This window comes from Arachis stenosperma, chromosome 9 (assembly GCF_014773155.1).
Source record: "Arachis stenosperma cultivar V10309 chromosome 9, arast.V10309.gnm1.PFL2, whole genome shotgun sequence".
Classification (NCBI taxonomy): domain Eukaryota; kingdom Viridiplantae; phylum Streptophyta; class Magnoliopsida; order Fabales; family Fabaceae; genus Arachis; species Arachis stenosperma.
Genome location: NC_080385.1, coordinates 93,125,404 through 93,153,197, shown reverse-complemented (window position 1 = coordinate 93,153,197; position 27,794 = coordinate 93,125,404). Strand labels below are relative to the sequence as shown.

The window sequence follows — 27,794 nt, the reverse complement described above, 5'->3', positions numbered from 1 at the left end:
GTTAAAAACTGATAAGGATCTTCAGATGGAAGTCCATAAAACTTGCAGTTTTGTTGCATTAATGCAACTAGCTGAGGTTTCAGCTCAAAATTATTGGCTCCAATGGCAGGAATGGAGATGCTTCTTCCATCAAATTTGGACGTTGGCTTTGTGAAGTCACCAAGCATTCTCCTTGCATTATTATTATTTTCGGCTGCCATCTCCTTCTCTTGTTCGAAAATTTCTGAAAGGTTGTTTCTGGATTGTTGTAACTTAGCTTCTCTTAATTTTCTCTTCAGAGTCCTTTCAGGTTCTGAATCAATTTCAACAAGAGTGCCTTTATCCTTGTTCCTGCTCATATGAAAGAGAAGAAAACAAGAAAAGAAGAGGAATCCTCTATGTCACAGTATAGAGATTCCTTTATGTTAGTAGAAAAAGAAAGGGGTAGAATAATGAAGAAGGAGATTCGGATAATTAGATGGAGAGAGGTGAAGAGAAGTGTTAGTAATTAAATAATTAAATAGAAGAAGAAAAGAGAAGGGAAATTTCGAAAATAATTTTGAAAAAGAGGTTAGTAATTTTCGAAAATTCAAGATAAAATATAATTGAAATTAAAATTTAAAACAATTAATTAATTAAAAAGAATTTTTGAAAAAGAGAGAGGTATTTTCGAAAATTGAAGAGGGAAAAGTAGTTAGGTGGTTTTGAAAAAGATAAGAAACAAACAAAAAGTTAGTTAGTTGATTGAAAAAGATTTGAAATCAAAATTGAAAAAGATAAGAAGATAATAAGTTAGATAAGATATTTTGAAATCAAATTTTGAAAAAGATAAAATTTTTGAAAAAGATAAGATAAAAGATAAGATAAAAATTTTAATAAAAAGATATTTTGAAAAAGATTTAATTTTTAAAATGACTTCACTAACAAGAAACTACAAGATAAGATTCTAGAACTTAAAGATTGAACCTTTCTTATCAAGAAAGTAACAAACTTAAAATTTTTGAACCAATCACATTAATTGTTAGCTAATTTTCGAAAATATGATGTAAAGATAAGAAAAAGATTTTGAAAAATAATTTTTAAAATTTTTGAAAAATAAAAAAAATGAAAAAGATATGATTTTTGAAAAAGATTTTGAAAAGATAAGATTTTTAAAATTGAAATTTTGACTTGACTTGTAAGAAACAACTAATTTTAAAAATTTTTTGACCAAGTCAACCCAAAATTTCGAAAATTTTGGAGAAAAATAAGGAAAAGATATTTTTTTGATTTTTTGAATTTTTAATTATGAGAGAGAAAAACAACAAAAATACTCAATGCATGAAATTTTTAGATCAAAACAATGAATGCATGCAAGAATGCTATGAATGTCAAGATGAACACCAAGAACACTTTGAAGATCATGATGAACATCAAGAACATATTTTTGAAAAATCTTTGATGCAAAGAAAACATGCAAGACACCAAACTTAGAAATCTTTAATGCATGGAAAATATGAATGCAAAGATGCACATGAAAAACAAGAAAAGACATAAGATAAGAAAATATCAAGATCAAACAAGAAGACTTACCAAGAACAACTTGAAGATCATGAAGAACACTATGAATGCATGAAATTTTCGAAAAATTGCAAGAAAAATTTTTAAAGCATAGGTGAGAATATGCGCCATCTATCTAGCTTATACCACGAAGATTCTGTTGGGGAATCTAAGAGATATGCGCCTGGCCTAGAGTAGAACGGAAGTGGTTGTCAATCACGCGCGTTCATAGGTGAGAATGATGATCAGTGTCACGGATCATCACATTCATCAAAGTGTTGTGCAACGTATATCTTGGAATAAGAATAAAAGAGAATTGAATAGAAAGTAATAGTAATTGTATTGAAACTTGAGGTACAGCAGAGCTCCACACCCTTAATCTATGGTGTGCAGAAACTCCACTGTTGAAAATACATAAGTAAAAGGTTCAGGCATGGCCGAATGGCTAGCCCCCCAAAACGTGATCAATAGTCTCCTAAGATGAAGAATAAAACAAAACTGAGACCAAAGATGTCTAATACAATAGTAACTTGTTCTATTTATAATAAACTAGCTCCTAGGGTTTACATGAGTAAGTAATTGATGCATAAATCCACTTCCGGGGCCCACTTGGTGTATGTTTGGGCTGAGCTTGATCTATCCACGAGCTGAGGCTTCTCTTGGAGTTGAACTCCAAGTTATGACGTGTTTTGGGCGTTCAACTCCGGATCATGACGTTTTTCTGGCGTTTAACTCCAGACAGCAGTATGTACTTGGCGTTCAACGCCAAGTTACGCCGTCAATTTCCGAATAAAGTATGGACTATTATATATTGCTGGAAAGCTCAGGATGTCTACTTTCCAACGCTGTTGAGAGCGCGCCAATTAGAGTTCTGTAGCTCCAAAAAATCCATTTTGAGTGCAGGGAGGTCAGATTCCAACAGCATCAGCAGTCCTTTTGTCAGCCTTTTTCAGAGTTTTGCTCAAGTCCCTCAATTTCAGCCAGAAATTACCTGAAATCACAGAAAAACACAAAAACTCATATTAAAGTCCAGAAATGTGAATTTAACAAAAAAACTAATGAAAACATCCCTAAAAGTAGCTTGAACTTACTAAAAACTACCTAAAAACAATGCCAAAAAGCGTATAAATTATCCGCTCATCAACTCTTCTTTTGGATTCTCTTCTGTATTGCTTGGGAGAATACTGGGAGGAGTTTCAATGACTTTCTTACTCAGCTGGCCCACTTGTGCCTCCAAATTTCTAATGAAGGACCTTGTTTCACTCATGAAACTTAAAGTGGCCTTAGACAGATCAGAGACTAAATTTGCTAAATTAGAGGGGCTCTACTCAGAATTCTCTGTCTGTTGCTGAGAAGATGGTGGAAAAGGCTTGTTATTGCTTAGCATGTTTCTTTCACCATTATTAAAGCCTTGTTGAGGCTTTTGTTGATCCTTCCATGAGAAATTTGGATGATTTCTCCATGATGAATTATAGGTGTTTCCATAAGGTTCACCCATGTAATTTATCTCTGCTATTGCAGGGTTCTCAGGATCATAAGCTTCTTCAGAAGCTGCCTCTTTAGTACTGTTGGATGCATTTTGCCATCCATTCAGACTTTGAGAAATCATGTTAACTTGCTGAGTCAACATTTTGTTCTGAGCCAATATGGCATTCAGAGCATCAATTTCAAGAACTCCCTTCCTCTGAGGCGTCCCATTATTCACGAAATTCATCTCAGAAGTGTACATGAATTGGTTATTTGCAACCATGTCAATAAGTTCTTGAGCTTCTGCAGGCGTTTTCTTTAAGTGGATGGATCCACCTGCAGAATGGTCCAATGACATTTTGGAAAACTCAGATAGACCATAATAGAATATATCTAATATGGTCCATTCTGAAAACATGTCAGAAGGACACTTTTTGGTCATCTGCTTGTATCTTTCCCAAGCTTCATAGAGGGATTCACCATCTTTTTGCTTGAAGGTTTGAACATCCACTCTAAGCTTGCTCAGCTTTTGAGGAGGAAAGAACAAGAAGGTCGTGACCAGCTTATCCCAGGAGTCCAGGCTATCTTTAGGTTGTGAGTCCAACCATGTTCTAGCTCTGTCTCTTACAGCAAAAGGGAAAAGCATGAGCCTGTAGACTTCAGGATCTACTCCATTTGTCTTAACAGTCTCACAAATCTGCAAGAACTCAGTTAAAAACTGATAAGGATCTTCAGATGGAAGTCCATAAAACTTGCAGTTCTGTTTCATCAAAGCAACTAATTGAGGTTTCAGCTCAAAATTGTTTGCTCCAATGGCAGGAATTGAGATGCTTCTTCCATCAAACTTGGACGTTGGTTTTGTGAAATCACCAAGCATCCTCCTTGCATTATTGTTGTTGGGTTTGGCTGCCATCTCCTTCTCTTGTTCGAAAATTTCAGAAAGGTTACCTCTGGATTGTTGTAATTTAGCTTCTCTTAGTTTTCTCTTCAGAGTCCTTTCAGGTTCTAGATCAGCTTCAACAAAGATGCCTTTTTCCTTATTCCTGCTCATATGAAAGAGAAGAGAAAAAGAAAAAGGAAGAGGAATCCTCTATATCTGGACAAAGAGGATCTTTATTATTAGTAGAAGAAGAAAGGAATAAGAGTGGAGAATCCAATCACAAGGGTGAGGATGGAGGCAGTGATTGGAGATGAAGAGAGGTGAAGAGAAGTGTTAGTGAATAAATAAATAGAAGAAGAGAAGAGAGAGAGAATTCGAAAATAATTTTGAAAAAGTAGTTAATGATAACTAAAATTTAAATTTAAAACAATTAAGAAGAATTTTTGAAAAAGAGATGAGATATTTTCGAAAATTAAAGAGGGAAAAGTAGTTAGGTGGTTTTGAAAAAGATAAGAAACAAACAAAAAGTCAAATAGTTAGTTGAAAAAGATATTAAAATCAAATTAGAAAAGATAAGAAGATAAGAAGTTAGATAAGATATTTTGAAATCAAATTTTTGAAAAAGATAAAATTTTGAAAAAGATATGATAAAAAGATAAGATAAGAAGATATGATAAAAAGATAGGATTGAAAAAGATTTAATTTTTAAAATTAAAATTAATTACTTAACTAACAAGAAACTAAAAGATATGGTTCTAGAATTTAAAGATTGAACCTTTCTTAACAAGAAAGTAACAAACTTCAAATTTTTGAATCAATGATATTAATTGTTAGCATAATTTCAAAAATTAAGATAAAATTAAGAAAAAGATTTTTTTTTTGAAAAATATTTTATAGAATTTTCGAAAATTAATAAGAAAAATGAAAAAGATTTAATTTTTGAAAAAGTTTTAAAAAGATAAGATTTTTTTTAAATTGAAAATTTGACTTGACTTGTAAGAAACAACTAATTTTAAAAATTTTTTACCAAGTCAACTCAAATTTTCGAAAATTTGGAGAGAAATAAGGAAAAGATATTTTTTATTTTTAAATTTTTAATGATGAGAGAGAAAAACACAAAAATGACTCACAACATGAAAATTATGAATCAAAACTCATGATGCATGCAAGAACACTATGAATGTCAAGATCATGATGAACATCAAGAACATATTTTTGAAAATTTTTTTATGCAAAGAAAACATGCAAGACACCAAACTTAGAATTCTTTAATGCATGGATACTATGAATGCAAAAATGTATATGAAAAACAATAAAAGACACAAAACAAGAAAACATCAAGATCAAACAAGAAGATTTACCAAGAACAACTTGAAGATCATGAAGAACACCATGAATGCATGAATTTTCGAAAAATGCAAGAAAAATTTTTAAAGCATGCAATTGACACCAAACTTAAAAATTGACTCAAGACTCAAACAAGAAACACAAAATATTTTTGGTTTTTATGATTTTATAATTTTTTGTATTTTATTTTATTTTTTCGAAAAACATATGAAAAAAGAAAATAAGAAACTCAATATCTTTAACAAGAATTCTAGGAATCTTTCAATATTAGCCTAAAGCTCCAATTCAGGGGTTGGACATGGCTTAATAGCCAGCCAGCTTTAGGATGGCATTACATGCATTGTGGTGATTAGTTGAAGACCAATCCCAAAGGAGTTTGGATATGGCTTTACAACCAGCTAGGATTCAACATGTTACCATGAAACTCTAGAATTCATTCTTGAAAGTTTTGAAGCCATTGAATAATTTAAAAAATTTTTCGAAAATAATTTTTTTTTTTTTTGGAAAAACGAAAACAAAGAAATATTTTGAAAACTTTTTGAAAACTTTTTGAAAAAAAAATTACCTAATCTGAGCAACAAGATGAACCGTCAGTTGTCCATACTCGAACAATCCCAGGCAACGGCGCCAAAAACTAGGTGGACGAAATTGTGATCATCAACAATGGCTCCAAAGATTTGGTGCTCTCAAACGTGAATCTCACTTTGTCACAACTCCGCACAACTAACCAGCAAGTGTACTGGGTTGTCCAAGTAATACCTTACGTGAGTAAGGGTCGATCCCACAGAGATTGTTGGTATGAAGCAAGCTATGCTAATCTTGTAAATCCCAGTCAGGCGGATTTAACTGGATTAAGAGATTATTGGTTTAAATAAAGATAATAAAATAAACAGAAAATAAAGATAAAGTTACTCATGTAATTCAATGGTGGGAATTTCAGATAGGTGTATGGAGGTGCTGTGTTCCTTCTGAATCTCTGCTTTCCTACTTCTTCCTTCTAGATTTTCATCACTCCTTTCTATGGCAAGCTGTATGTAGGGCATCATCGTTGTCAATGGCTACATCCCATCTTCTCAGTGAAAATGGTCCAAATTCTCTGTCACAACACGGCTAATCATCTGTCGGTTCTCAATCAGGTTGGAATAGAATCCAGTGATTCTTTTGTGTCTGTCACTAACGGCCAGCCTTCAGGAGTTTGAAGCTCGTCACAGTCATTCAATTTCGGAATCCTACTCGGAATACCACAGACAAGGTTAGACTTTCCAGATTCCTATGAATGCCGCCATCAATTCTAGCTTATACCACAAAGATTCTGATCAAGGAATCCAAGAGATATGCGCCCGGCCTAAGGTAGAACGGAAGTGGTTCTCAGTCACGCGCGTTCATAGGTGAGAATGATGATGAGTGTCACGGATCATCACATTCATCAAGTTGAAGTGCAACGAATATCTTAGAACAGGAATAAATCGAATTGGATAGAAGATAGTAGAAATTGCATTAAAACTTGAGGTACAGCAGAGCTCCACACCCTTAATCTATGGTGTGTAGAAACTCCACCGTTGAAAATACATAATTGAAAGGTCCAGGCATGGCCGAATGGCCAGCCCCCAGATCTAAGAACTAAACATCCTAAGATTGCATAATACAATCAAAGATATCTAATAAACTAGTAAAAAGTTCTATTTATACTAAACTAGCTACTAGGGTTTACAGAGGTAAGTAATTGATGTATAAATTCACTTTTGGGGCCCACTTGGTGTGTGCTTGGGCTGAGCTTGATCTATCCACGAGCTGAGGCTTCTCTTGGAGTTGAACGCCAAGTTGTAACGTGTTTTGGGCGTTCAACTCTGGTTCATGACGTGTTTCTGGCGTTTGACTCCAGAATGCAGCATGGAACTGGCGTTGAGCGCCAGTTTACGTCATCAAATCTCAAATAAAGTATAGACTATTATATATTGCTGGAAATCTCTAGATGTCTACTTTTTAACGCCATTGAGAGTGCGCCATTTGGATTTCTGTAGCTCCAGAAAATTTATTTTGAGTGCAGGGAGGTCAGATTCCAACACCATCAGCAGTCCTCTGTAAGCCTCCTATCAGAGTTTTGCTCAGGTCCCTCAATTTCAGCCAGAAAATACCTGAAATCACAGAAAAACACACAAACTCATAGTAAAGTCTAGAAATGTGAATTTAGCATAAAAACTAATGAAAACATCCCTAAAAGTAACTAGATCATACTAAAAACTACCTAAAAATAATGCAAAAAAGCGTATAAATTATCCGCTCATCAGTATTCCAGACTCATGATTGCTTTTCTTTATTTTCAATTTAGATTATTTACTATTGGCTTTGGTTGATTAATTGGTAACTCTTGAGTTATCAAACTCATCGTGATTGATAATTGCTATTTTTGCTAATTGAATTGAATTCCAATAACTCTAGTCCTTTCTTAGGAATTGACTAGGACCTGAGGATCAAACTAATTAGTCCACTTGACTTTTCTTTGCTTTAATAAAGGTTAACTAAGTGGGATTAAAACTCAATTCTCATCACCATCGATAAGGATAACTAGGATAGGACTTCCAATTTCTCATATCTTGCCAAGAGTTTATTTTACAGTTATTTATTTATTTTACTTGTCATTTAACATACTTCTTCCTTACTTTCGAAACCCCCAATTAACAAGACTCATAACCAATAATAAGAACATACCTCCCTGCAATTCCTTGAGAAGACGACCTGGGGTTTGAATACTTCGGTTATCAATTTATTTAGGGGTTTGTTACTTGTGACAATCAAAACGTTTGTAAGAAAGGACTTTTGTTGGTTTAGAAGCTATACTTGCAACGGGAATTTATTCTGAATTCTAGACCACGCAAAAGTTCTCTCTTCAGGATGCATTTTCCTCCACACAACTATTGGGAACAACTCAACACCTCTTTAGGGGATTTGAGTTCCAACATGGAGCAACTAAGGATGGAGCACCAAGAGCATTCCATCATCCTCCATGTAATTAGAAAGGACCAAAGAGCCATGAGGGAAGAGCAACAAAGGCAAGGAAGAGACATTGAGGAGCTCAAGCACTCCATAGGGTCTTCAAGAAGGAGAACTAGCCGCCATCACTGAGGTGGACCCGTTCTTTAATTTCCTTGCTCTTATCTTTCTGTTTTTCGGTTTCATATGCTTTATGTTTGTCTCTGTTTGTGTCTCTATTACATGATCATTAGTGTCTAGTGTCTATGCCTTGAAGCTATGAATGTCCCATAAATCCTTCACCTTTCTTAAATGAAAAATGTTTCTAATTGCAAAGGAACAAGAAGTACATGAATTTCGAATTCTATCTTGAAATTAGTTTAATTATTTTGATGTGGTGGAAATACTTTTTGTTTTCTAAATGAATGCTTGAACAGTGCATATTTTTTATAGTGAAGTTTATGAATGTTAAAATTGTTGGATCTTGAAAGAATGATGAAAAAAGAGAAATGTTATTGATAATCTGAAAAATCATAAAATTGATTCTTGAAGCAAGAAAAAGCAGTGAAAAGGAAAAAGCTTGCGAAAAAAATGGCAAAAAAAAATAAAGAAAGAAAAAGAAAAAGCAAGGGTAAAAAAGATCCAAGGCTTTGAGCATTAATGGATAGGAGGGCCCAAGGGAATAAAATCCTGGCCTAAGCGGCTAAATCAAGCTGTCCCTAACCATGTGCTTGTGTCATGAAGGTCCAAGTGAAAAGCTTGAGACTGAGTGGTTAAAGTCGTGATCCAAAGCAAAAGAGTATGCTTAAGAACTCTGGACACCTCTAACTGGGGACTCTAGCAAAGCTGAGTCACAATCTGAAAAGGTTCACCTAGTTATGTGTCTGTGGCATTTATGTATCCGGTGGTAATACTGGAAAACAAAGTGCTTAGGGTCACGGCCAAGACTCATAAAGTAACTGTGTTCAAGAATCATCATACTGAACTAGGAAAATCAATAAGACTATCTGAATTCTGAGTTCCTATAGATACCAATCATTCTGAACCTCAAAGGATAAAGTGAGATGGCAAAACAGTTCAAAAGCAAAAATCTACTAGCACCGCTCATCTAATTAGAACTAAACTTCATTGATGTTTTGGAATTTATTGTATATTCTCTTCTTTTTATCCTATTTTTTTTCAGTTGCTTGGGGACAAGCAACAATTTAAGTTTGGTGTTGTGATGAGCGTGATAAACTATTATTTTATGATTTATCTTGTGTTTAATTGTGTGGTTTTATCAAGTCTTCACCCACTTATTCATATGATTTACATGTATTTACAATTCCTTCCTAAATTTGTGCTATGTTTGAAAACTTGCTTCTTAGAGATCTTATAATTATGTATTTTAATTCTCCTCTATACCATTCGATGCCGTGATCCGTGTGTTAAGTGTTTCAGGCTTCATAGGGCAGGAATGGCTTCGAGAATGGAGAGGAAGCTTGCAAAAATAGAAGGAATACAAGAAATTGAAAAGATGACCAGCGAGAAGCGACGCGGACGCATGGCTCACGCGACCGCACGAAATGGAGGAATTCGCAATGACGCGCTCGCGTACCTAACGCGAACGTGTGGGTTGGAAGCTACACGAGTGACGCGAATGCGTGGACGACGCGCACACGTGGCACGGAAAAATGCTAGATGACGCAAACGCGTAGGCGACGCGGTCACGTGACGTGCGCGATCTGCAGAATTTACAGAAATCACTGGCGTGGATTCTAGGCCATGTTTTAACCCAGCTTTTGGCCCAGAAACACATATTAGAGCCGGGGAACATGCAGAGACCAGAGACAACTCTCATTCCGCATAAGTTTTAGATCTGATTTTGTCTCCTCCTCTAGGTTTTCTCTCTACACATTCATAGTTCTTAGGATTTTGTTTTTTATTGCTTTTTGGAGTGGGATATTGAGAAGAGTTATTACCTCCGCAAGACTTCATCGCTCTAGTTTGTTTTCTCTATTTCTCACTTATTCTTTCATATCCTTAATTTGTTCAGAGTTACAATTGGATTATTTTTAGAATTTATTAATACAAGAACTATTTTTATTTTTAATTGATCTTTTTTATTATTGTTTACCATGTCTTTCTTAATTCCCCCTTTTTTATTTTGTGAAGTTTCTATTCATAATAATGGAGTAGTTCTCTAACTTGATTGGGAGTTGATTGAAAGGAGAACCTTGAGTTGGAATGCTCAAGAGTAAAATTTGTAATTGGGTTTATTGTTGGATGGCTCTCTAGTCATTGACACTAATCCTTCCCTAGGGAGAGGATTAGAACTTGTAAATAGAAGTAGACTTCCAACTTACTTGACTTTCCTCTACCTAGTAAAGGATGACTAAGTAGAAACAACCTTCAATTATCAATTGATCTTGGGAGAGCTCCAACAAGGATAGAACTTCCGATTAATCTACTCCCGGTCAAGATTTTTATTTAAATTACATAATTTCTCTGATTTAATTTCCTGTTTATCAAACTCAAAACCATTTTTGTAAAACCTCTGGTTAATAAAATAGCACATCTTTCTGCAACTCGTTGGGAGACGACCTGGGATTCATACTCCCAGTATTTTAATTCTAATTTTGTGACAACCCTTCTAAATTGATAAGCGGATTTTTGTTGGTTAAGAACTGTACTTGCAATGTATCTCTCACATTAATTTCTTAATCTGTGAATTTCCGCCACGTCAGAGCGGATAATTTATACGCTTTTTGGCATTGTTTTTAGGTAGTTTCTAGTATGTTTTAGTTACTTTTTAGTATATTTTTATTAGTTTTTATGCAAAAATCACATTTCTGGACTTTACTATGAGTTTGTGTATTTTTCTGTGATTTCATGTATTTTCTGGCTAAAATTGAGGGACCTGAGCAAAAATCTGATTCAGAGGCTGAGAAAGGACTGCAGATGCTGTTGGATTCTGACCTCCCTGCACTCGAAGTGGATTTTCTAGAGCTACAGAAGCCCAGTTGGCGCGCTCTCAATTGCTTTGCAAAGTAGACATCTTGGGCTTTACAGAAATGTATAATAGTCCATACTTTGCCCGAGATTTGATGGCCCAAACTAGCGTCCAAACGCCAACCAGAGACCCTTTTCTGGCATAAAACGCCAGAACTGACACCAAAGCAGGAGTTAAACGCCCAAACTGGCACCAAAACTAGCGTTTAAACTCCAAGAAGAGCCTATGCACGTGAAATCTTTAATGCTCAGTCCAAACACACACCAAGTGGGCCCCGGAAGTAGATTTATGCACTATCTACTCATTTTCTGTAAACCTTTTTTACTAGTTTAGTATAAATAGCACTTTTTACTATTGTATTCACATCTTTGGACCATTCTTCAATCCTTAGATCAGGTCTTTGAACCCAATTTCAATTGTATTATGCCATTTGGGAGGCTGGCCATTCGGCCATGCCTGGACCTTGTTCTTATGTATTTTCCAATGGTGGAGTTTCTACACCTCACAGATTAAGGTGAGGAGCTCTGCTGTTCCTCGAGTATTAATGCAAGTATTATTGTTTTTCTATTCAATTCAGGCCTACTCCTCTAAGATATATGTACTTAATTCAGTTAAGTCAGAATGAAGGGCTGACCCGTGACAATCACCCAATCTTCGTTACTCGCTTAACCAAGATCCGCGTGCCTGACAACCACAAAGCAGTCTACATGATGTTCAACGTAGTCATTGAACGATAGCTGGAGTATACTCTCTTTGGTCTCTGAACCACGGATCTGAATCACCTCTCCTAACAACAGAGCATTCGAATCCGTGACTTTAGAACCTTCATGGTATAAGCTAGAATCAATTGGCAGCATTCTTGAGATCCGGAAAGTCTAAACCTTGTCTGTGGTATTCCGAGTAGGATCTGGGATGGGATGACTGTGACGAGCTTCAAACTCGTGACTGTTGGGCGCAGTGACAGTGTGCAAAATAATAAATTTATTCTATTCTGACACGATCGAGAACCGACAGCTGATTAGCCATGCGGAAAACCGTAGAGGACATGTTTTCACTGAGAGGACGGATGGTAGCCATTGACAACGGTGATCCACCAACATACAGCTTGCCATGGAAGGGAGTAGGCATGATTGGATGAGGACAATAGAAAAGCAGAGGTTCAGAGACAACAAAGTATCTCCAAATGCTTATCTAAAATTCCCACCAAGGAACTACTTAAGTAACTGTATTTTATTTTCCGTTTTAATTATCTTTTAATTATCAACACCTCATAACCATTTGAATCCGCCTGACTGAGATTTACAAGATGACCATAGCTTGCTTCAAGCTAACAATCTCCGTGGGATCGACCCTTACTCACGTAAGGTATTACTTGGACGACCCAGTGCACTTGCTGGTCAGCTATGCGGAGTTGTGAAAAGTGTGAATCAAAATTTTGCATACCAGCTACCAATCACTAATCACTTGGTCATTAGTGACTCAAGAATTCCTCATTTACCATCTCAAGCCAAGAACACAAGATTCTACTCTAACATCCTTCCAAGCATTTTATCAAATACTTGGGAGGCATAAAAGGAAAGCATGGTAAATTGACAACAAGAATGAATTCTAACAACAAATAGATGCAAAGAATTAACAACAACAGTCTAAGAAAACACAATTAACATGAATTACCTCAAATTGCATTAAGAAAAAATAAGAAGAACGACAGTAGATCAACTTACAAAGTAAGGGAAGGAAATAAAGAAAATTGCAACAAGAGAATAGAAGAACAAGATGTAGCAACATAGAATTAAAAGGTAGAAGTAGATGAAAGCAAAAGATTAAAACCTAGATCTAAGAAATTCTAACCTAAACCTAATCTTAATTCTAGAGAGAAGAAAGAGCTTCTCTCTCTAGAAAACTAACTCTCAAAACTAAACTCATACTATGACTAATTGATGCCTTCCCCTTCAATCCTTGGTCCTTTTTGTGCATTTTGGCGCCAAAGAGGGTTCAGATTGGGCCCCACACCTTCTGTAAACTCGCTGGGCACGAATTCACTTAAAAATCATGTGCCAGCATCGACGCGTACGCGCACAGCACACGTACGCGTCCATGGAGTTTTTGCGCGATCCACGCGTGGGCGTTCAGTGCGCGTGCACTTCCATGGACTTGTCTCAAAGCTTTGGCTTTTCATGATTTCTCCACTTTGCATGCTTTCTCTTCACTCCTTTGATCCATTCCTAGCCCTTTTCAATCTGAAATCATTAGCAAATACATCAAGGCATCTAGTGGAATCAAAGGAAGATTAAAATCATCAAATCAAGGGTCCAAAAGCATGTTTTCACATTTAGGCACAAATTAAGAGACAATCATGAAACTATACTATTTTATTGAATAAATATGAGAAAAGATTAACAAATTGCTCTAAATTCAACACAAGATAAACCTTAAAAATGGGGTTTATCAGGCCACACCCCACGGTAGTTGGAATGTGTGGGTCTCCGGACGCCATCGCTCCACGAATGATGTAATCAGGGATTTGTCGAATACGAAATCCCTAAGAGGCACTTTGTCGCCAAATTCAACCTCCCTCAGATATGGGACGATGGCGTCGGGTGGAGGAAGCATGTGACTCTCTCGCCGGGATAAGAGTAGGCGATGCCTCTAACAAAGGAAAAGATTTCACAATCATTAAAAATTAAAAATGTGTATAGGTCCATCAACATATCAAACTGTCTTGACTATTCTATACATTTGCTTAACAGAATTTTACACGTATGTACTAACTGAATTTATTCCGTCATGACATTTTCTATTAATATGTACTTTCTTAACTAATACTCATTATCTCATTGTGTTACGTGAGATTAAAACATTTACTAAAGTAATTAATAATCTAACTATCAAACTTTGACTTAACTTAATAATCTAATTATCAAAATTGGATAGTTACTAACTAAGTTAATAAATTAAGAAACGTGTGACAAAGAAACTAGACTCAATGATTGGAAAGAAACTACCCCATTATTTAAACTCTAAATTAATAATTATGTAGTTAACAACTTAATTACCAAAAAATAATAACCACATTCCTAGAATTACTAATTTCTATCAGTGACCTATTCCTAATGATACAAATTCTATTATAGTTCTTGGCAAGTACCTTAACCATGGCTATACATATATGGGATTACATAAAACTCAAGATAATAGAACTAACTGCAAAGTCAGCTGCCCAGCATAGTGCCATATCACATTCAGCCTGTTGATGTCCCGATCACGTGTATCTGCATGCACCATCTTTGTATTACTCGATAATATGGTCAGAAAGGGGTAAAAGAGATGAGAAAGTGGTCAAAAGGTTCGAATTGGGGCCAAGAACCTCGCTGTAAATGACATATATATATAGTCATCCCCCAGCCTTATCTCGTTTACAGTGTAAACGAGATAAGCTTATACGTATCTCGTTTACTACTGGAGGACGGATTTTGGTAATAATTTTTATAATTATTTATTTCAGGAAGTAAAACATTTATTTAATTTATTTAAATAAAAAATCCTACAATTCGATTGTTATTGGTAGCAGCAGTATGGTGAAACTTGTAACCTGGCCATTGCAAATAAAGTTTGAAAAAAAATGTCTAACTCAACCTCTTTCCAACAAAAAATGTCAACTCAACTGGAAACCTAGCCGGTTACATTTTAACATAAGTAATTGACAGTTTGACACTAATATAATTAACAAATATTCTCCACATACAAGTCATTGTTCCATACAAGTTCATTGAAGTCTCTTTAACCTAATTCACCTCATGCGCCACTATCTAACCAACTTTTCAATCAACACGCGAATATATAACTGTCTTTTTCGAAAGGATTTCGTTTCCATTTTTGAATTTTCTCCACGTGTTTTATCTACGTTCTCTGTCATCTCTGCGTTCTCTTCGGTCGTTCTCTACGTTATTGAAATCAAGCTCTAAAATCAGTTCTGAACAGTTATCTCATTGTTGAAGATAATGAATAATTCAAATTCAGATTTTCAATTGAACCAGAACGAAGTTGATTATTGTTTTGAATCCAATCAAGTGGTTGAGGAGTAGTTTGATTCTAGTTAATGTTTTTGTTAGTAGTTTTTTATTCTAGTAGGTGAATAATGTTGTTTTTGTTTGTGAAAATTGTTATTCATCGTTGATGGTTTGAATTGAATGTAATGTAAGAGTTCTGCATTAAAGAAAATATTTTTCTGTATTTGCAGCAAATTTCAGTATAACACGAAAATATTTAAGTGTATTGTTTAAGAATTTTCGATATGTGTGCTTATAAGTTCTGCATAATTCAAAACTCTTCTTCTCCCTCCTCCTCATGTTCTACTGTTTCTTATTCATCTTTTTCATCATCATCATCATCGTCTCCTTTTTTTTCTTGTTTTATCTTCTCAAGTTTCTTCTTATTTTACTCTCTTAATAAGAATAAAAACAAAAAAAATCAAATAAAATAAGAAAAAGAAACACATAATGCAACAAAATTACTTCGAAGATGATAAACTTACGTTCATTCTTTGAAAGAAAGAAAGAGAGGAAGAAAGAAGAAAAAATACAGCATTAAAGGAAATATTTTCTGTATTTACAGCAAATTTCGATGTAACACGAAGATATTTAAGTGTATTGTTTAAGAATTTTCGGTGTTTTTGTACTAATAAATTATACATAATTCAAAACTCTTCCTCTTCTTCTTCCTCTTTTTCTACTGCTTGTTCTTTTTTTCATCATCATCACCATCTTTTTTTCTTATTCATCTTTAACTTTTTATCTTACCTTTTCAAATTTCTTCTTGTTTTACTCTCTTAACAAAATAAAAACAAAAAAAAATCAAACAAAGAAGAAGAAACACATAATGCTGCAAAATTACTTGGAATGGGATGAACTTATTTTCATTCAACTAAAAGAAAAAAAGAAACAAGAAAAAATAAGAAAAAAAATACAACATTAGAGGTAACATTTTACTATATTTGCAGCAAATTTTGATGTAACACGAAAATATTTAAGTGTATTGTTTAAAAAATTTCGGTATATGTGCTGATAAATTCTGCATAATTCAAAATTCTTTATCTTTCTTGTTTTCATATTCTGCTATATCTTCTTCCTCATCTTCTTATGTCAATTTCTCATAATTTTTTTCAAATTCAACTTCGCAACTTCCTTCACTTTTCACGACGATTTTAGAAAATTTTTGAGAAATTTTGATCTTGTTTGAATTTTAAGCATTGTGGATTTGATTGAGAGAGAATCATTTGTGCTATTCCAGAGGTAAAAAAATACGTGTTTACACACAATGTAAATTGAGAATTATTTTTATTGAATTAGAATCAATTTGTATAAACTTGTATACCAAAAATACCAAAAAACAGTTCTCTAGTTAAATAGATAAAGTAACAAGTTTACTTCATATTTTAATCTTTCTGGAAATATGATGGTCCATGATGCAGCTGTGCCTAAGGCACCAAGAATATTGAAGTACAACTCTAAGAAGAAAGCAATCAAGGCATTTTCTTTTCGGTGCATGGATCTATTAAAGCTTAGCAAACATTACAACAATCAACCTTTCATTACGTAAATCTGAATGAGACGGCAATCTCACCGTGGTTCAACGCCAGATCTTCACTTCAGAACTCATTGAAGCACACAAACATTTGTGTTTCGTTAAATAAAAATACATCACATTTTTCTTAATCTGAGGTATTTGTCAGATACACCATTGACACAGTATTAGTGATTAACGCACCAGCACACCCGAAATTACTTGCTGCTTTTCTCTTTAATCTTTCCTATCTACAATCCCGTCTAATTCCTATACCTATTTATCATAAGGACATTCGAGATCATTTTCGGTGATCTTGAAATGCTGGGGGCGTTGACCACTGCAATGCAGATTCCACATTTTGAAATATGCTCTATCGAGATTCCTCACCTGCAACATTGACAACAGCTTAAGAATACTTCGTGTTATAGAAAATGGAAAAGATCAAATAGTCCTGTATGAACCATATTTTGGAACTCACCCAGCGTGCCGTATCAAACAGAGGGCAGGTCATGCGTACAGCTTTGAGCTTGTTAGTAAGAGCTTGTAGTTTTGGGCGATTAAGGGCAAGAGATACTGCCCTGTCTTCATATTCTTTCAAGCTTTACATTCGGTTTTCAAAAAGTTTAAAATTATTAATTAATTAAACTCGGCGATACAATACGGCAAAAATTGTAAGACAATTATTTCAAAAAGGGAACAGCAACAACAACAATAAAATTTTATCCCATTAGATAGGGTCGACTACATAGATCAACCGACGCCATAGCAACAGGCATACCGAAACAAAAGTGCTAACCTGCTAACAATCATCTCTTCACCCATTCCAGTTGCAAGACAGAGTGACCCAGCAACCCTAGTAGCCATTTTCTCAAGAGGAAGAGTCACCATTGGTAGACCCGCCCATAATATATCAGTTCCAGTTGTGTGTGCATTGCATAATGGCCTGAACAAAATCAGGGTAAGCATGGCATTAGTACAGGCAGAATTATGCAAGCAGTCTAGCGAATAGTAGACTGAAACAAAATGCACACAGCAAAAATTAAAGACTTTAAACATAAATAATGACATTACGTGTCGAGGAATAAGTCAGCTAAAGAACTTCGCCTGATGTGTTCATTCTTCATTGCCACATCTGTGAAAATAATCTGATCTGGTTGTACCCCTTGTGCAGCAGCATCTGACATAAGTTCGTAAAATTAGAAATGACGTCCAAAAGTGCAATGCTATTTCAAGGTTGTGAATGTGGTCAATTCTCCTAATAAAAAGGAATGGACATCGGAACCAGGGGCGGAGCCTCATACATTGTAAGGTGCGCCATGGTCCCCCCCAATTTAAAATTTATGTATATAGTCGTTTAATTTTTACATTAGTCCCCCCTAATTTTATTTTTCCTTCCCTTCTAAAATTATATTTTTTTATATTGGCCCCCTCCAAATAACTATTCTAGCTCTGCCTGTCTGAAACCATATTAAACAATATAAATTCTGAAAAATGAAACCGCAACACCGCAAAACACGTACATTGCCTCAATCTCATTTCTCCTGCTGCAGGAAATCTTAGGAGCCAAAGTGCACTGTTCGGTACACGCTTAAGAATATTACACCTGAATTAATGTAAGAATAGGAAAACATTCAAGGATTAATATGCCAAAATTGAGAATAGAAGTCACCATAGATCAACTTTCATTTTTGGTCTAACAAGTTGAAAAAGAGAGGAGCATCCCGCCATTACCATGTAGTGAATATCTCAGGATCCATCTTGTAAAGTTGATTAAAGCATGCAAATATAAATTTATCCTCAGGTAGCCCATAATCTGATCGTTTGTGTGGACTGTTTGGATCCAGCACATCCAGGTTTTTCTGAAATATATACGGAAAATCACTATTAACGTAAATACACGGGGAACTGAATTTATCTCAGGTTCTCCAACAGAAGTTCATAAAACTAACCTGCTTATAATCATTTACAAAGTAGCAATGGGGGAGATGGACAATCTTTTCAGAATAAATATGTGCATACTGTAGCGGTGAAACAAACTGCAAGAGAATATCATGGGTTGAAAAATCGGAGAACATGCTGGGTGGCCTGTTAAATAGGCTAGAACATCACTCAGTGTCTCACCTCATCAGTGACTACGTAATCTATGTAAGTAGCGCCTGTTGTTCCAGGGAATCCCATATATGAAACTTGAATTGGTGCAGGTTGCATAGCAAATATCTCATTTCTAGCACCCTGCAAGGAAACAATCAAACAAGTAATCAAGGTATGGTTTCATTGAACAAATTCACACATAGAAGTTGCAACACAGTTAAATTAATTATGGATTACAAATAGTTTTACTGATGTAGATAAAAAATAATTTACACAAGAAAACTACCTTCGTATAACCATTAAGGTTAACCAGAACTTGTATTTTATTCTCGTTGATCATTTTTGCTATCATATCTGATGACATAGCAGATACATCCAGAAAGTGCTCTGCTTCAGATTGAATACGCTGCCTCCATTCTGTACCGTCATTAGGACTCAAGGCATAACAGAACACCTACATATTGATAGTTGATTACCATAGAACATTGGTAAAATATTTATATGTATGTCTCACATAGCATGAATAAGACCTAGTGAAATACCTCAACATTTTTCCTGTTGTGCATACCAAAAACAGATCCCATGAGATGAGACAGGGGATGATTACCAAAGTCACTGCTAACATACCTGCAACCAAAATAACCCGAAACTTGAACATAGAGTAAAAGAAAATTTGGCAAATAATAATGACAAATAGAACAAAAACGAGGGGGAAACTGTGAAAAGATTTAGCGAAGTGAATCAAGTGATTTTAACATACCCAATCCTTAGCCTCTCATACCCTCCCTCCCGTTTAATTGGGATAGGAGCAGGATGGTTGAACGGAGGCAGAGCAAGCCGAGACGCAACCAAGGAACAGTGTGCAGCATATTTACGGCTGCAGAAAGTATTAGGAAGGACATTATAAAACGAAACAAAACCTTGTATACAAAATGTTCCCTGTTTCTTAATTGAATCTGCAAATACCTGATTTCCAGAGCTAGCAATGGGTCAAGTGGATATGCAATTGCATGGAATGGCTGAACACTAGGAAGAACTGACATCTGAAAACAATATATGAAATTAAATTTAGCATATTGAAGAAATTGTGTGTATCAAAGCATCTATCCATTTAAAATAAGAGTAAAAATAGTCCCAAGTCCTGACATTAATCTGCCTCCTGATTATCCCTTCAACTTCAGCAAACATTTGATCACGATCCTCCCAACTACAGACACACTGCAATACAACAAATAAGTCAGACAAATTGATACCAAGTAACAGACATTTGGAAAATACGAGACTAATACAAATTTCATGAAATTAACGTAGCAAATCATCAAAACCAGAAAACGGAGAAACCAAATTTCATCTAGGTTAGAAACAGAAAGAGGTGTAAGTAGGTAACTATGGTAAAGTTCACAATGCATGCTACACAGGTGATATTATTCAACTCAAAGCTCATCAATCAAAAATCTTATTCAAGAGCAATATTAACATTTGAATCAAGTCTAAAATGACATCAAATACATCAAATACGAATGGTTATCAATTCGAACCACATCATATGTACTGACAAACTAACTGGAACGACGACAACATCAATCTCAAATCTACCGATAAAAGAATGAAATGCACGGTTGGTTCATTCTGACAGAAATATCAAGAACAAATATTGAATATAAAAACCTGAAGTGTATGTAGGAGATTGCAAGTTGCTTCGGGAAAGTCCTGACGAAGAATCAATGCCTGCCTATAGCTCTTTATAGCAGCCTCTACATGTCCACTGAAATAAATAATGTGATTAAGAATTTCAGATAAGTATCAAGAAGCGAAACACTATCTAGAAACCATGTTTATGGAAGTCACACTTGAGTGAGAGACCAAGGGGAACATAAAATCTTAGCCATAGGGAAAATATGACAAGTAAACCCAAAAGTTGCAAGAAAAACCACATTGCAAGTGTAGTTAGTTAGCTTTACTTTCTGAATTTAAAGCATTGCACAATGCTCTTCAAAAACATGAAATAGAATAAAACTCAGCATACCTATCTTTATAGGCTGACGCCAAATTTGCATGGGCTTCAGCCATAGTAGGCCTGACAGCAATTGCACGTATATAATCCTGGATGGCTTCACTAACTCTGCCAATCTCCTTGTACGTATTTCCCCTATTTACAAGCCCATCAGCTGCCAAGGGATCAATGCGTAGGACTTCATTGTAGCAAGATATGGCATCAGCATAACTTCCCTGCAATGAATTGTACATGAATGAACAAAAAAATCAACATTATATATTTTCTAATCAACTTCTAGCACAGGCGAACAAGAGGAAAAAAAACGAGAGAAATCAACATTGATACGTATTTTCTAATCAACTAGCACACAGGTAAACGGACGAAAAAAAGAAGTGTAATCAAATACAAACTGCTTCGTATACCAAACCCCAACTACAAGTGCACACTAGAACACATGCAAGCATTACATTTCACATCAGTTGAGATGTTAATGGAATTGTACTCTAGGTTTTAGTACCTGCTGCTTATAGATTATAGCAAGGTTGTTATAAGGAGCAGACAATCCAGTGGTTACACTCAGTGTAGCCTTGTAATATTGAGCAGCAGCAGACACCATGTTCCTGTATCACAGCAATTTCAAATGATAAGATCATCCTACAACATATCATGAACACAAAATTGACCAACTTTGAGAGACAAGTATTACACACCATTCCATGTATATATTTCCAAGATTGGTCAATGCTTGTGGATGGTTGGGCTGTAATTGAAGGCATTGCTTCACACAAGGAAAAGAAATGAAAGATCATTCAGTAGGAGTTTGATAGCATGAAAATCGGAATGACCAATAAACATATTATGTGATGCACATTCCACAAGATTAGCATACATTGTAACACTGAATTGCTTCCTCCACTCTGCCAACATCTTTTAGTGCATTACCCTATAAATAGTACACAAAATAGAAGAAATCGTGATTCAACTGCAGATGGAAGTGCAGATTTAGGCTCTTTTAACTACACAGAAACCAACCAAATTATTGTAAGCCTCCAAAAATCTGGGGTCACATGCAACAGCTTGCTTATAGTGTAGAATCGCCATGTCTAGTTGACCTTGCTCGTAAAATATACTAGCCAGATTCCCTGCAAAGCATTTGATAATACAATACACTGTTAGTGTGACAAGCAACATTGGGGCTTACAATGTTGCAATGTGTAGACCAACTTATTTCCAGAGAAATTGTCATCATTTCACAAGTTAAGTTATTCAATAATTCAGTATTAATCATTGACAGCTACCATCATGCTCAGTTATAAACATATCTATCTCAAGAAAAACTGTATAGAGATCATAGTTTTTGATTGCGGATGGCGGCTCATGGCGGTGAGCCAAAAATCCGCCATAAAGTTATAGCGGATGGCGTTGCGGAAAATGGCGGAAATGGCGGATTACCTAAAAAATACACATATATGTACAAAAAAACATGTAGAAAATTGCAAATATAATAAACTATAAAATCTATCTATATAAGCAACTTTTTAGTCATAAAACATCCAATTAATATAGCAAATAGAGTAGCAAATTTAGCAAATAAAGATCAACAGGAGCAGCACCAACAGTAGGACCAGCAGAGGCAGGAGAAGGGGCATTAGAATTAAGGGCTTGTCTAGAAGTGGACATAGTATACTGAATGGAAAAAAATGGAAGAAGAGAAGTTTAACACTGATTATTGATAAAGAAGGGGCAGCAGGGAAGAGAGAAAAGAAAAAAAACAGGAGCAGAGAAGATGAAACACGTACGAACCAGCAGTGATGAACAGGTGATGAGCAGCAGTGATGAGAGAACAGAGACGAGCGGCACGTCAGGTGGCGCGACGGGCGGAGCAACGGGCGGAGCGACGGGCGGCTAGATGGGCGGCGGCGATGGCAGCGTGGTGAAGAAATCTGGGTCGCAGGGATGAGAGAACAGAGACGAAGAGAGGGATTTTTTTGAAGAGGCAAAGGAGGTAGTTTTTGAATGAGGGGCTGAAAATTAGGGTTAGTGGTTAGTGGGATCTGACTTAGGTTTATTAAATTACCCAAGCCACCCTCAAATTTTTTTGAAAAACCTGAGAAACCCCGCTATTTCCGCCATGTAGATTGCGTCCCGCCATGGCGCCACCGCAATTGCAGCCGCCATGGCGCCCCCCGTTATAACCCCATCGCGGCGCCAAGTAAATGGCGGCAGGGTCAAAACCCGCCACGCCATACCGCGCCATAACCGCCATTTAAAAACACTGATAGAGATGAGTCAACAAATAGATTAATACTCATTCAGGCCATTACTAATGGTTAGTAAGAAAACAGAGTAATTGTTAACTGGTCATTATTTTTCAAAGAGTAACGTCATAAACTGGTCCCTAACAACTTTCACATTAGACAAGTTAGACCTTCACAGTTCACAAATAATAATAATAATAATAATAATAATAATAATAACAACAACGACAAACAAAAAAATTGTTAGGGATCAATTGGGGTATTACTAAACAAAAAAATTGTTAGGGACCAATCGGGGTATTACTCTAAAATAAATCAACCATCAACTGTGAAATATTATAACACACTGGCAACATTGGTTTAGAAAGAATAACTCCAAATAAATTGATTATACATGAGATCATTATCACAGTGAGCTTAAGAAACCAAGACCATTGCTATAAATACTCACCGTAAGCCATGCCATAGTTTGGCCGTGCCTGAAGAGCTTGTTGATAACAGGCAATAGCTTCTTGAGGCATCCCTAGAGCCTGGTTAAGTTAAAGTAAGAAAAAGTTCAACCATCCAGCAATGGAATAAAATTATTCAAAGTATTACCAGTTGCAAGTTGCAACCGACTAATTAAGCTTGAGACCCTACCTTGTACACATTTCCAAGGTTCAGATATGCATCAGGGAAGGAAGGTTTGAGTTTCACTGCTTCCTGAAATATGTTTGGGGGGAAGTAAAATGAGAACATGATCCTCACAAAATTGCCAGGACAGGATTAACTCTGACCATCTAGTAGAATTCAGAAAGCATTATAGCAACAACAAGCAATTGTATTTAAGGGAGACACATTACAAGCCAGTTGCATTTATGGCAGTGGCAACGGAATAATGTTAGAAAAACTAACTACACACCAGTGCCAAAAAATTCCACTGAAGAATGTGGTGTAAGATGTAAGAATAGAATATACCTTGTAATACTGAAGGGCTCTGTTAAGATCGCCAGACTCCATGAATAAGCCAGCAAGATTTGACCATGCGATAGCAAAAGTTGGCTGAATGCGTAATGCCTCAAGGTAACAGCTGTATGCCTGCACAAAATGTTAGATTCTGACTATTTGCAGTCTTGGAGATGGAATACAACTAGACCAACCATCATCTGAGTTCTGGCTTGAAGACAACAACTTGATATCTGTATCGAACTGTGAATTTTTTTTTTACACAGTTCCACACCCGAATATTTAAATCAGTAACTAAAGAAAATAAGAGATGTAGGGTATAAAATACTAAGCATTGAAGGAGCCCTCCAGGCATCCTGGCCAGCAAATACACAATTTTAGCTTCTTTTACCAAGCTATACAGGATGGTGAACAAGAGGTGGGCCAGCACAACACACACGGATGTTCACTCATTAAGGGGAATCTAGTTGATAATCGCCTCAAATGGGTAAAAAAATTAGTATTGAAGGGGCTGTACTGGATCTAGTAGCAAGATGAGGTGGGTACATAGAATACTGACTGAAAAGAACTTATAAGAAACCACTCTCCCATGTAAAACACCCTAATTCACAAGTCACTCATACTGGGAATTCTTGCAGAGAAGAACATCAGAAGAGTGGTGTCATAAGATAGTTTATGAATCCAGGATCTAAAAGAAGTGAAAAAAGACTACCACTTAAAACAAGAAAATTATCAAAAAAGCTAGGACTTACTTCTTGCACCAACCCTTGAGCTTTCATTAGATTCCCCAGGTTGCTATGGGCATCAACCTGTAGCAAATATACAACATATCAGTAAAGCTAACAAAACAACTATGAAAAATGGAACGGAGAAGTAAGAGACTCGGACTTGAGCATTCTGAATAACTACTTTTGATCACAGTAAGAGTTGGGAATACCATTAGAGGATTTATAGCAAGTGCTTGCCGACAGCACTGAGCTGCTTCCGTGAGTCTTCCTTTACGCATGTATGCACTAGCTAGGTTTGACCATGCATCAGCAAAATTCGGACGAAGCTACAGCAGCAGAACAATAAACAAACTACTCAAGGAAGCGAAAACAACAAATAAGAACAAACAATGGGAACAAAATGAAAATAAAGAAGGGGGGGCAATATTAAAAAGCTAGTTTCAGATCAAATAAATAAAATTAAAACATCACCATTGTCGTATATAATAATAGCACCCAGTCACCCACAAAGAGTTATAGAGTTTATATGGCTTCCAATTCTATATTCATATTCCAGCAAAAGCTATTCCAAGGAAATTATAATAATCGTATCTACAATTGATCCAATCATGAACTTAGCTATTCAGAAATAGCATTGCAGCAAAAATTGCTCTGACTTGTGCTAGAATCACACAACTAGCTCATTCACTCTACATATTCTTTGTAATTTTGTAGCGGAATCAATTATATTTAGTTTGAAATGTGTTTCTAAATCTTATGATACTTTATGATTCAAAATACAGAAAAGATATATAGCAGTTGAAATTCACAATTTGACAACTGTTCAGGACAACACTATTTGACACTTAAATTTAAAAAGTGGAAACTTGGAAACTGAGCACCATATTTTATGGAGTTCAATGCACGTTCAAAACAAAAACAACAACAAAAGATACAAACAAACTGAAGGCATGGTCCAAAGTTGCATGCAAACCTCTATAGCAATCAAGTAGTAGCGAATTGCAAGGTCAATGTTTCCTTTTTCCTGCAACAAGTTAAATTGTATCAGCCCAAGAAGACATAAGAGAAAGTGTAATTTCTACTGTCATACTCTAACCTCTTAAGCAGCAGTAACTTACCTTCCATGCATTAGCCATGTTACCATAACACTCGGCAAAGTGTGGTTCAATCCTGAGTGCTTCTTCATTTTTTGCAACACACATATCAAAATCATGCAACTACATTCAAAGTTACAAACAGTAACACTCACTTAGAACACAGTACAAAAAAGGAATAAAAGAAATAAGAGCTAACTGCTAAGCCTTTTAAGTAAATAGTCCAACAAAAGAGAGACAAACAGACATATCGGAATATAAAAAACAAAAAGGAAAAAAAAAAAGAGGGTGGGGGGCGGGGGGGGGGGGGGGGGTTAACCTGGTAGTATACTGCACCCAAGAGCAGTAAGTTGTCAGTACGAAGTGGATTCCTCTCATAGACAGTGTTACTGTGTTCTAGGGCTTTCTTATAATTTCCAGCCTTATACATTTGGTGTGCAAGAGACAAATGAAAATCTTCATCAACTGCATCAACAGAAAGATTAACTATTAAAAAAAAGGGATAATCAATCAGAACAAACGTAGCTATTGTATGATAAGAATAAGTACAACCATAGCATAAGCACTGAAACAATTTTTCACCGATGTTCCTGATCCGCTGTGACGGTTCGCCCATTACATAATAAAAACCATCACAAAATGGACTATTCCAATATACCAATATAACTCTCTGTTTACAAATAAAGTAATAAATTCGAAATGAACAGAATTTCTGATAAACCCTAACTAACCCTAACATAGCTAAAACCTAATTCTAACCCTCCCAATTCCGACACACAAAGCTATAAAAGCCGACGAAGCAGTTACTTCAGCTGACAAAACTACATCAGGAACGGCCACGAGAAATTTGCCGAAAAACTTAGGTTAGGCAAAAAATTATTTCAACCCAATTTTTGCCACAACGAACTGAAACGTGATAAGATATTACAACAAACCTTCGTTAGAATCATGGCCACGCAACAGAGGGAGCGAACCAGGCTCCTGCTTAACAGAAAATGGCTCCTGCTTGACAGAGAACGGCTCAACACGATCTCCAGCGATCGGAGGCCGAGAAGCGTCCACAGCGCCAGGATGCTGCGGCTGGTGGTGGTGGTAATGGTGGCGGTGGTTGTCGCCGGTGGCGGAGATCATGATGGCGACTTACGAAAGACCGCAAAACAGACAAAGGTGCAATGATGAGAGAGAAAGAGAGAGAATCTTGGAGACAAATTCAGAAACCGCTCAAGTAGAAGTCGACGATCATGAGAGCGAGTTGGATCGGAATAGATTGCAATCGCAATTGAAGGAGAAGAAGTAATTCGAAAATGCGAAACCCTAAGCGCGAGAGAGAAAGTTCTCGAGCTTATTGCTTCTTTCTTCTGTGCTGTTTACGCTGTTTCTTCTGTTTTGTTGGTTGGTTTTTCCTGTGAAACTCGGAAAGGGGAAACGAAAGGGGACAAGTGTTATTTTAGGTGATCAGGATCTTATTTTTGCCGATAGATCTCCGCCGTTAATTTGGTACACAAAGGTGATACCGCCGTTAATTTGCACAAAAAGCTGATGCCGCCGTTAGGTGACGGGAGATCTCCTTGTCTAGTGACACGTTAGTACTGCTTTATTAATAAAATTAGTGTATGCGAAATACATAAAGTTATATAAATTTTTTTATTAAAAATTAAAAATATTTATAATTATCATTATTATAAATATTTTATAATTTAATAATATTTAAAAAATACTTATGGAGATTTATCTTTGTTGAAATTTACCTGGGATAATTTTATTTATTGATATCGTATTTATTCTTAAAATCAAAACAATATAATCATCGTTATTATTTGTTAAAACTTTACATTTTATGATATGATTTTCAAATTTTCAAACTATAGACTTATGACATTATAAAAGCTATTATATTGATAATATTTCTTGGTAACATTATTGGAACACCGTCATTGAGTATT

The 27,794-nt window shown here is 35.8% G+C and overlaps 1 protein-coding gene and 1 non-coding gene across 2 annotated transcripts; one reads left to right on the top strand and one right to left on the bottom strand.

The window, feature by feature from the left end:
• The first annotated feature begins 3,401 nt into the window (after positions 1–3,401).
• LOC130952950 (small nucleolar RNA R71) lies at positions 3,402–3,505 on the top strand. Its single transcript, XR_009075124.1, has one exon. It is a non-coding gene; the product is annotated as a small nucleolar RNA R71 (small nucleolar RNA).
• A 13,239-nt stretch (positions 3,506–16,744) lies between these two features.
• Positions 16,745–27,266, bottom strand: LOC130948399 (probable UDP-N-acetylglucosamine--peptide N-acetylglucosaminyltransferase SEC). The gene is made up of 28 exons (XM_057877120.1): positions 26,787–27,266; positions 26,171–26,316; positions 25,876–25,974; positions 25,731–25,781; positions 24,967–25,083; positions 24,782–24,838; positions 24,042–24,161; positions 23,724–23,786; positions 23,536–23,614; positions 21,859–21,968; positions 21,716–21,769; positions 21,537–21,604; positions 21,344–21,446; positions 20,857–21,059; positions 20,499–20,595; positions 19,977–20,048; positions 19,797–19,873; positions 19,591–19,707; positions 19,373–19,457; positions 19,117–19,284; positions 18,861–18,971; positions 18,689–18,775; positions 18,471–18,598; positions 18,260–18,342; positions 17,811–17,916; positions 17,536–17,682; positions 17,218–17,338; positions 16,745–17,126 (listed from the first exon to the last, which is right to left on the bottom strand). The coding sequence occupies exons 1-28, from the start codon at positions 26,980–26,982 to the stop codon at positions 17,013–17,015; spliced, it is 2,979 nt and encodes a 992-aa protein (XP_057733103.1). The 5' UTR covers positions 26,983–27,266; the 3' UTR covers positions 16,745–17,012.
• Between the last annotated feature and the right edge of the window lie 528 nt (positions 27,267–27,794).